Here is an 11324-nt window from a genome sequence, read left to right as displayed (position 1 = left end):
GCAGAATGTATTTCATTATGATAACTTATGATAGTTATAATGTTATTTCAATTATAAGCTTGAATAGAATGAAAGGATGTACTCAACATTTTCCAATATATATATATATCTTGATAGACATAGATTTATATAATTTGATTAATTCCTACATGTAAAAATTTAAAATCATATGTATTTTAAAAATTTGCTTATATAAAACTATTAATATATTTGTTTTAAATTTGTGATATTTATCAAACACCCGCAATTTGATGTTGAACATATAATTTTGTATGAAATGAAGCAAATTGACTTGATATTATTATGTAGACCTCCAACAAACTGAAATGTAGTGATTATGATAGTAACAGTAGCAAATGGTGTCAAGAGAATCAACCATGATATCATGCATGGATCTATCACATACTTTCTTGTTTGTAACCAATATCATATTATTTGGCTATATCCAGAGGATATATTTTATCACACTGAAGGAGGAGCCTATCACTTTGATATCTGCATGTAAGCATAAAAATTGTGACTTTCTTATATTGGTTACTATAAAATATTAGATAACTGACTTTATTTTTTTATTTTTCTCTTTACAGGTCGCTAAGCAACACATGAAACTTTTTAAGTATATTAGAGTGTTCAACACTTGAACAACAAACATTTATCCTAGTAAATTGTAAAAAAATTTTGTAAGCTGCTCTTAAAACAATTTACTATCAAACTATGGGGATTGTATATATATTTATATATATATATATATATATATATATATATATACAGATATATATTTATAATAAACAGTTCCACTAAATAAGGGTTGTCTTTCCTTAATGTATGTGCTTGTCTAGGAAATATGATTGCACAAATTGATATTATATATATATAGCACATTTTTATCTTTATTTTTTATCACTATATACTAATTAGACTAGAAGCAATAATATCAATCACCTCTTGCACAGACATTTATTAATTTTGTATTGTGTTTAGTGATAGTCATTTCACCATAGAATGGATATGTTTATTGTTTGTAACAACAATTTTCTAAACTATTTTTGAACCTAAGTGTAGTTCCAAAAAATTAAGAAAATTTTTAACGTAATTATATCAGTGACTGACAACCACTAGTGGAAATATTAGTATTCGGCTAACTGTAATAATAATGAATTTATAAATTTCTTACATAATTCATATAACTTTATTTTACCACAATGTAAAATGTGTCTTTTATTAGACAGTTAGTGAGTAGGTGATAACTAAATTTACTACATATCATTTTAGCCTATTGTTTCTTTAGATCACTTCAAGCATCAGACATTTTAGGTTGCCTTCTTGGTTACTGGATTTCTATTATGAGAATGAAGAAATAAGTATAGTGTGAAGCAGAAATAACAATGAAAAGATGTTGACAAAGAAATATATAATGGACATAATATGAGAATCACAGTTTGTAAGAAACATTTACTGAATTATATATATTAACATTATCCTCTTTTATATTGCAGAAATAATCTTTACAATTCTTTTAATAAGTATTTTATAAGAAATATTTATATAGCTATTTTAATATTCAATTTGATTTCCTCAAGTACAAACTGATTCTTATCACATTTCAAATATTGTCACTTGGGTTATAGTCATCACAGCTTTGGTTTCAAACACAATCACCAACAGCACTACTGATTTCACTTGGTAAGCTTGAATATTAATCACATGGTAAGATTCAATATCGCAATATCACTTGGTAACACTAAATATCACTTCACCTTTTATTTCATGAACATAATCTAATATTTCATGAACATAATCTAATATTTCATTCACAGTTTCACATTTTAGTAGTATTTTACAGGCACATGCAATACTACTGATGGCTTTATCCAGAATTAGTACTAATAACATTTCTTTTATTTTCAGTATTTCACAATTTACATCACAGCAATGCTTTAATCTACATTGAATTTTTGTGTGTTACATTTGTATAAACTGTCCATCTTGGTCTAACTGATGTAAATTATAAAGTTTCTCTTTTATAAATCTGACATATGATAATCACAAGAATAATGACTGTAACTTCTCGTTATTTTTCAAAAGAGATTTCAAACTCCTCTGTAAGCAACAGGCAAAAACAAAAACAAAAAAAAAATGAAAAGTGCAGTTCTTTAGTTGACTTTTAATGAAAACTAGATATTTTCTGTACAGAAAAGTAAAGCATATATAACTAGAATATAACTGTCACAAATATTTTCCCTATTTTTTAGTTCTAAGATAATAGCTACTTTTTTTTTTTGTCACTTTAAGAATATAAAAATAAAGTATTAACAATATCTCATTATTGTTCTGTCTGAATCTGTGTTACGTATCTATACATTTTTATTTTTGATCAGAAATTCTGTTTGCTAATTATGAATATCACTTATCAACAACACTTCAAAAATTCAATTCAAACATTATACTTTTGCCATTTCATATATATATATATATATATATATATGATGATGAGATATATATATATATACATATATATATATATATATATATATATATATATATATATATATATATATATATATATATATATATATATATATATAGCTGGACAGTTGTTTTTTTAATAATTATATTATTTTATTGAAAGATTCTAATATTTGCCAACTGCTTTTTAGAATTAATTCTATCAGTAGTTCATGCACTACAGAACAATCATTTGATGTAATTTCTAAAATTATTACCTATTTAATGAATATATATGTAAGACGTTGGGCTATTGATGTGATTTTATTTAGATTTATTTCTTTTGCTTACATTGCTCATATTTTTATAGTTTGAATTTTAAATATTCTTTTCATTATATTTATTTTCAATGAAATGATATTATAGCTACATTGACAATAGCATAATGGAACTGAAATAAATAAAAATTGTAAAATAAATAAATAAATAAATCAAAGGAAGAAGTAAATACAAAAATTTATCTGATATTCCAAATAGTTTGCTACTTTGCAAATTAGAGATCATCAAATGATTTTCAAACTGTAATCGAAGAATTATTTAGCCTCAAATGTATCCTAATTCACTGTTCATTGTATACTAACTCGGTAATGGTGGTCAACAGAGTATTTATTTAATTTATAATTAAAAATATTTATTCATAATTTTCAATTAAAGATATTATCTATACAAATAAACATATTTTACAAAAGGAAGTGAATTATTATACAACAGAGGTTTTAAAGAGAATCAGAAAGCAAAGCATCTGAATGTGAAAATAACCAGCATCTGATTCTCTTTCTTAATTTTATCTTCATTAATTGCCTTCTATTCATGATGGTGAAACACAGCAAATTTGGTGACTTTTAAGAATGCAAAATGTAAGACATTTTCAGAAAATTCCTTGTAAAAAGTTAATGAAGTTTTCTTCTCTCTAGTAATAAAAGAAATCCTTAACAGGTATGTCTGTTATTTTTATACATTCAATCATTAATTTGAATTATTTCTTTCTTCACCAGTAAACCACTTAATTAGATACATCCAGCACCTGCACATTCAATTTATATCTTTAAACATTTAATTTTTTAATATACATAAAGACATATGAATTTTATTCTAACTGTATTTTATTTTTATTGTTTTTAGAAATCGATGATAAAGATGGAGGTAAGTCAAAACAACCCCAGAAAACAGGGTGGGCAAGATTAGAATTCTTATAAAACATTTATTCAATTTTTATTAAATCAAATTTTAAGTTATATTTTTTGGAATGTGTCAGTATCTTATGTAATTCGTTATGTTAGCTTTTCATATTTGTAACTCACGCAAGCTTTATGTAACCTTCAAGCAATGGCTACCATTGATCAATTGATGAACTTATGTAGAAACATTGAGAATTACTTTTTGTTTCATAACAAAACAAAAAAATAATCAGTTTTTGTTTGCTTTTCTTTTGCTAAATATTAAATTGCTGACAATGGTTTAAAGCAGGGATGTCCAACCCGTGGACCACATTGCGGCTGCTGGCAATTCAAATTCTAATTCTATGTGTTATTTTCTAGTTAAATTTTCATTAATTTTGATAATGTATGATGAGAAAATTATTCTTGGAGTGTGCTATTTTGAACGGACCAATGAAAACCCCAATAGAGGGAGATAAACTGAGGGAGGCCATGGGGTTTATGATGTAGAATGGGTGACTCTATGTTGAAGAGCCAGTCATTTTGTTGATGCATAATTAACAGCCATTATTTCATTATGTGAAGCTTTGTTAGAAGATTTAATAACCAGATTTTTCTGACTTCAGAAACTGAACTGAAATTGTTGAGTGATCCATTTTCATTCATTTATATGGAAGCACTAGCCAAATACTAGCTGGAACTCATTGATCTTCAAAGTAGAGAATCTTTGAGAACTTATCATAGAGAACATGCCCTTCTTGACTTTTACAAGAAATTGTATTCTTTCAATGAATTTAATCAAATTGCCAATTTAGCTAGAAAACTATTGTGCATGTGGGGTAGTACATACTGCTGTAAACAGTTCTTTTCATGTATGAAAAACGTCAAAACTGCTGAAAGAAATAGATTGAGTGATTGTCATTTAACTAACATTCTTAGAGTAAAGAATATACCATAAAAGCAGATATTGAGAATATCATAAAAGAAAAACAATGACAAAAATCACATTGATTTTATGTTGTGTAAGTATAATTTCATTTTTACTGACAATAGCACATTATTTTGTATTTGTATTTTTTATTAAAAAATTTTATTCACTATATTTTGAACTTTTAAAAAGTTTATATCTTAGTATCTTTGTGGTGCAGCGAATATACTTAAATTTATAATTTGGCCCACTAGGAAAAAAGGTTGGACATCCCTGGCTTAAAGAATGCAGCCCATTTTAAAGTGCAAATACCATATTGATCTTTTGAGCTCATATAACTGCTTACAATATAATATATGCTAATATTATTCATGATAATACATATCTGATAGGTATTTGAAATGTTAAGTTTATTTTAAAGAGTTTATTCAATTTTTGTTCTTTTTTTTTTGGTAGTAATTGTATGATTTATGTTCTTTCTTCAATTTAATTGAATATACTACTAGAATTTATGTAACTCAAATTGTAATGGTTATGTCTAATATTTTTTATGTAATTCTATTTTATCTTGTTTTGTGATACTCCTTTAATTTGTTCTGTCTTGTTTTGGATATATTTTGTCCTGTTCTCTGTTTACTTGGTTTTTGCAATCGATATTGCTTTTGTGTTTGTTTGATGTTCATCATGAAGTCTGTTTTACGGTTCCTTCTGTGCTATTTGTCCATGTTCATTGGGTAAATTGTATATCTTTGATGTTTTTCTGTATCTAGCTTTCCATTTAAAATTTGCCCCAGTATGGCAACTCAGGCAATAGTTTGTATTGTTCAGTTTATTGGGGGATTTCTTTTTGTGCTTGTATTTTATGGTGTTCACGTGTTGGTTGTTTTTGTCTATTGCTGTGTAAATTTAGTTCATCTATTCTCTCAACTCTTTGGCAAACATCAGAGGGCAATTCTATATTTAAGAGATGAGGAATTATGTACATTATTTACATTTGATGGATATTTGTCCTCATCTTGTTTGTTGTTAACATAACATTTCAGCTGATATACCTTCCAGCCTTCATCAGGTGTCTTGGAGAAATTTCAAACCTCGGTTCTCATTCCTAAGATAGTTTTTGATGTTATTATTATTATTATTATTGTTATTATTCAGGTCACTGCCTGGAATTGAACTCGGAATCTTGGGGTTAGTAGCCTGTGCTCTTAACCACTATGCCACAGGCATATGGCATAGTGGTTAAGAGCATGGGCTACTAACCCCAAGATTCCAAGTAGTAACCTGAATAATAACAATAATAATAATAATAACATCGAAAACTACCTTAAGAATGAGAATCCAGGTTCAACAAACAAGATGAGGACAAATAATCATCATATGTAAATAATGTATCAGAGGGCAACTTTTGTCAGTTTGCCCATCATTGTTCAACATTGTTCTGTTTTCAACATTATTCTATAGGCAGATGCGGGCCAGCAAATGCTGATATCGTCTTCCTTATTGATTCTTCTGCAAGTGTATCACGAGTAAACTTCAAGAAGATGCTTATGTTTGTAAAAGATCTCATATCTGATGCTGATATTGATTCGGTTGTACGAGTTGGGTTATTAACCTTTAATGAACGAGTTACGATACGTTTCTATTTAAATACCTATTCAACAAAAGATCGTGTAGAAAATGCTATATTAAATGTTCCATTTGAATCCGGCACCACCAACACTGCTGATGCTTTAAGGGACATGCGTACTAAAATGTTTGTAAGAGAATATGGAGATCGTTTGGATGTACCAAATATTGCGGTCATTCTCACAGATGGTGTCTCAAGTGTAAATAGTAATAGAACTATAATAGAAGCTAAGACCGCTCACAGAGATGGAATACAAATTTATGCAATTGGTATTGATTTGGTTGACACAAGAGAACTTGATGGAATAGCTTCAAGGCCTACTAAAAAGTATCGGCATACAGTTCAAGACTTTGAAGAGCTGAAGTATTTAAAACAGAAAATTTTCCAAAGGTTTTGCAGACCAGGTAAGTTTTTGTTAGATTGTTCAAGTCAATATATGACTATAAGCAGCACTTGTCTAATACATAGTGTGGATGAAATTGGCTTAGAAATGGCCAAATCCAATGCATATATATCCTTTGTCTTCTTTTGTCTCTCACTTTAGTATTCCTTTGTTAATAAAGTGAAAGGAAATGAGTGAATTATCATGTTGTTAATTAGCAAAGTACCGTAGTTCACAATTACATAAATTTTCTGGAAAATATGGATTTATACTTGTTAAATTACAATAGCCATTGGTTCGTCAACATCCGTTAATTTTTTTTTCATTTATAAATACCCAACAACCATGGTATTTGCACTTGCATGAATGCTTCATATTTTGCTATTACTTTAATACTATTCATGGTTCAAATATTTAATAATAGTGAAAGAAGACAATAACTGAGTCTACCAACATAATATCAAGCAAATAGAATTCATTTTCTTAAGTCATCTATCCATTTTTCTCCACACACTATTCTTGGGAAAGTGGTGGAGATAAATTCCTCATGCACTTCCTCCATTCCCAGTTGGATTCTGAAACCTGACCAACTGAGACTATGGATATTATCCAACCTCTAGGTCTCCTGCCAATTGGCTAAGCTTGAAGAATCCATTTTGCGATTCTTACCAAGCAGCATTCTAATTCTTACCTGACATACTGGAGGTGTGACCTCTCAATGTGGAAAAGTAGCAACATGACTTAGAATGACTCCATGATCTCCAAACTGTGCACCCTGTTAAGTAATATTACTCCAGAGATCCTTCAGAGGAATTGCATTTTGGCCACTTCTCTTTGCAATTATACTCTTTTGGTTATTACCCAACATTCATAACCATAAGTAAAGATAGACACCTAAATGAAACTGAAGTAGCAACATTGGATTTTTTATTGACCTCTTCTGAGGATTGAATGCTGAAGTTAATGTGTTACTGTACCAGCACCTATAATTCTAGCTTCCTCCTGCCTCCCATTACTCATGTATATGACCCTGAGATAATTAAACATCTCTACTTGCCTCAGTGATGTTCCACTAACATTCAGAGTGCTCTGTGAAGACTTTCTTGAACAGACCAATGTCCCGTCCTCGCAACACTTACTTATTCTCATCCCAGCCTTGCAGCACTCAACAGTGAACACATTCAGTACATACTGGAGATCATCTTCTGATGAACCAAGTAGCACCATGTTATTTACAAATATCAGCCAACTGTTTCAACACTCATTGATTGTGATACCATTTCTACACTGGCTGCACATGTCAAGCCAGTTCATAAAAATTATGAAAAGGAGAGGTGGCAATATGCATCCCTATGATGTCCAATACCCACAGTGAAAGGTTTTGACTTAGCATCATTTACCCAAGCACAATCGTCTAGGCCTTCATATAAGGACTTTATGACAACCAGTATGTGCTATTGATTTCAAAACCTCATCATGTTCCATGGCTTGCTGTCATATGCTTTTCAAGATTTACAAAACAAGCATTCACCTCTAGGCAATGATTTTTTGAAGAACTGCTATAGATTGGATATCTAGTCAGTTGTACTACATCCAGGATGGAAGCCATGCTGTTCCTCAGCCAGCTGGGACTCATTTCCCTGAATCTCTTTTCATGACACCTAGCATAGACTTTATCAGGGAGACTCAACAAAAAGATTCCTCTATAATTAAAACACTCTCTCTTGCCTCTCTCTTTAAAAATTGGGATTATCACTCCAGATTGTCATTGGTTTGATACCCTACCAGAGGTCCAAGCCACCTGGTATACATGAATCAGTCAGGGAATATTATCTCTGTTTAAGGCTTTTAGAATATGTACATTTTAATTAAATATGAGACTTTCTTGATTAGGCCAATGTCCCATCTTCACAACACTTATTTTCATCTCAGGATAGGCACCTAAACCAAACTGAAGATAGCAACATTGGCTTATCTATCAACCTTACCTCTCCTGAGGATTAAATGCTGAAGTCATTGTGTTACTGTACCAGCACCTATAATTCTAGCTTCCATTTTAGCCTCCTGCCTTCCATTACTCATGAATATATAGGGCTCAATGTATTCACAAAGTTTTAATTTTAGATAGTGAGTTTTTTAAAATATATTCTTTAAATTTGAAATGCAAAATGTTTCTTTTCTTCACTTCATAAGATTCACCTGATGTTAACGAAATCACTGCATGTTATGCAATTCATTGATCAAACATTTTTTGTTTTATAACTTTGAAATTTTCCCCCAAAATGGTCATAGCAAGAGCTGTTGATAATTTCACAAATATTCAATATTCAATTAATTTTCAATAATTTATCTTGAGTTTGCTGTGTCAAATAAAACTAAGGGAGAAAAAAAAAAACATTATTACTTTTATGCAGATTTATTGTAATCTATAATTAACAAATGCTTGTAGCTTATTAATGTTGGCAAACACAAAGTTTACATATTGGGTATCATTTATCTATTTATTTTCTTTATTATTTAAATGTAATTCAGTAAATTTCAGCAACTTGGGCAAATTGTGAGTCTTTATTTCATTTATTCAAATTAATTTTACTATTTATATTGAAATAATTCTAATGCTCCTTTAACACCACTGAATACTAACAATGCAATTGCAAATTGTTTTGAGTAAATAGTTAAGAGAAGACACATTATTTCTGTTACACATATGCATTTCATATGCTCTCATCTTCATTTAGGCAAAAAACAAGGTGATGAGCTGGCTGAATCATTACCATATCAGACAAAATGCTAAGTGGATTTCTACTGAATTTTTATGTTTGAGTTCAAATCCCAGTGAAGGATTGCTTTTCATTCTTTTAGGTTCGATAAAATAAAGTACCGACCAAGTTCTTTGGTTGATGTAATCAGTTTTCCTACCCCCACTTAAATTTGATGACCTTGTGCCTAAATTTGAAAAATCTTTTATATCTTATATAACATTATATAATTTAATTATCACAAATATCTTATACTTTGCTAAATATTTCTGCATAATGTTGATTAGTTAACTTTGAAGAAATAAATTTGAAGGAAATCTTTCATATCTAAATTATTCTATATGTAAATAATATCTATATGTAAATATCAGGTTGAGTAAAAAGTAAGCAACGTTTTGAACCATGAAGAATTTGTACTGGAGTTTTGTAGAGTTTTGAATTTTTTTAAACATTTTTTTGCAGTTGTCTGATAATACAGACATAGACTTATCCAAATGCATCAATAAATTAACATTGATATTTTTTTACCGATGTTACAATCATCTGAAATGGAACTGTCAGAGTGTGATATTCAAGCAGTTTTGCTATTCAACTTCAAGAAAGGATGTAAAGCAGCTGAAACTGCTCCGAGATATCAACGAAACGTTTGGTGAGGAAATGACCAGTGAGTGATCAGCTCAAAAATGATTTAAATGATTTCGCTGTGGAGACCTGAGCCTTGAAGATTGTGAGTGTATTGGATGTTCATCTGTCATCAAAGATGGTGAATTAAAGACTCTCATTGAGAAAGATCCATGTAAAACCACTCGAGAAATGGCAAAAGAACTTCAAGTTAGCCAGAAAACTGCCTGCAACCATTTGCATGCGATCAGAAAATCAAAAAAGTTCGACAAATGGGTACCACATGATTTGAATGAAAATCAGAAAATGCACAGATATGAAATTTGCTCATCGCTTCTTCTCCATAACCAGACTGATCCATTTCTCAACCATATCGTAACTTGTAATAAAAAGTACATTCTGCACAATTATAAAAAACGTTCTTTGCAGTGATTGGACCAAAATAAAGCACTGAAAAACCTTCCCTAAACCCGAGCTCTTCAAAATGAAGGTTATGGTGATTGTTTGGTGGTGTACTGCTGGACTCATGCCCTATAACTTCTTCAGACCTAGATAAACCATTACAGTAGAAACATATTGCCATGAAATTGACAAAGTGAATGAAAAACTGCTACTCCAACAGAAGAGGGCCAATCATTCTTCATGATAATACTTGACTACATGTTTCACTAATGACACTCCAGAAGTTGAGAGAAGTTGGCTATGAAGTTCTTCCCCACTCAGCTTATTCCCCAGACCTTTCTCCTACCAACTACCATTTTTTCAAGCACCATGATGGTTCCCTGTAAGAGAAAGAGTTCAAAAACCAAACCAATGCTGAAAGTGCATTCAAAAAGTATATCAGCTCCAGAACTTTAGACTTTTTATGTTACTAGAATAAACAAACTTGTAACTCATTGGCAAAAATGTGTTGATTGAATGGTACTTACTTTGACGAATAAAATTTTAATATTGTTGAAATATATTGTGATGAATTTCATGTTTCAAAACATTGCTTACTTTTTACTTAGCCTGATAATATCTAGAGGTGCAGACATGGCTTTGTGGTAAGAAGCTTACTTCCCAACCACAGGTTCAGGGTTCAGTCCCACTGCGCTGCACCTTGGACAAGTGTCTTCTACTATAGCCTCAGGCTGACCAAAGCTTTGTGAGTGGATTTGGTAGATGGAAACTGAGAGAAGCCCATTGTATATATTCATACATATATGTATTTATGTCTATTTGTCAGCCCCACCATCGCTTGACAACCGATGTTGGTGTGTTTACATCCCTATAACTCAGTGGTTCAGCAAAACAGACCAATAGAATAAGTACTAGGCTTACAAAGAATAAGTCCAGGGGTTGA

The 11324-nt window shown here is 30.4% G+C and overlaps 1 protein-coding gene across 1 annotated transcript in view; it reads left to right on the top strand.

Annotated features, from left to right (window-relative positions):
- The first annotated feature begins 337 nt into the window (after positions 1 to 337).
- LOC149131342 (collagen alpha-6(VI) chain-like) overlaps positions 338 to 11324 on the top strand; it is a 36734-nt gene continuing 25747 nt past the window's right edge. Inside the window, exons 1-4 of the mRNA XM_089340733.1 lie at positions 338 to 501; positions 1226 to 1236; positions 3628 to 3648; positions 6052 to 6621. Of these exons, the coding sequence (XP_089196859.1) occupies positions 338 to 501; positions 1226 to 1236; positions 3628 to 3648; positions 6052 to 6621 (766 nt within the window). The remainder of the gene's footprint in view (positions 502 to 1225; positions 1237 to 3627; positions 3649 to 6051; positions 6622 to 11324) is intronic.

Source organism: Octopus bimaculoides, chromosome 23, assembly GCF_046866305.1.
Source record: "Octopus bimaculoides isolate indiv1 chromosome 23, ASM4686630v1, whole genome shotgun sequence".
Classification (NCBI taxonomy): domain Eukaryota; kingdom Metazoa; phylum Mollusca; class Cephalopoda; order Octopoda; family Octopodidae; genus Octopus; species Octopus bimaculoides.
Note: the sequence above shows the minus strand (reverse complement) of the source record. Positions and strands in the feature narration are given on the sequence as shown.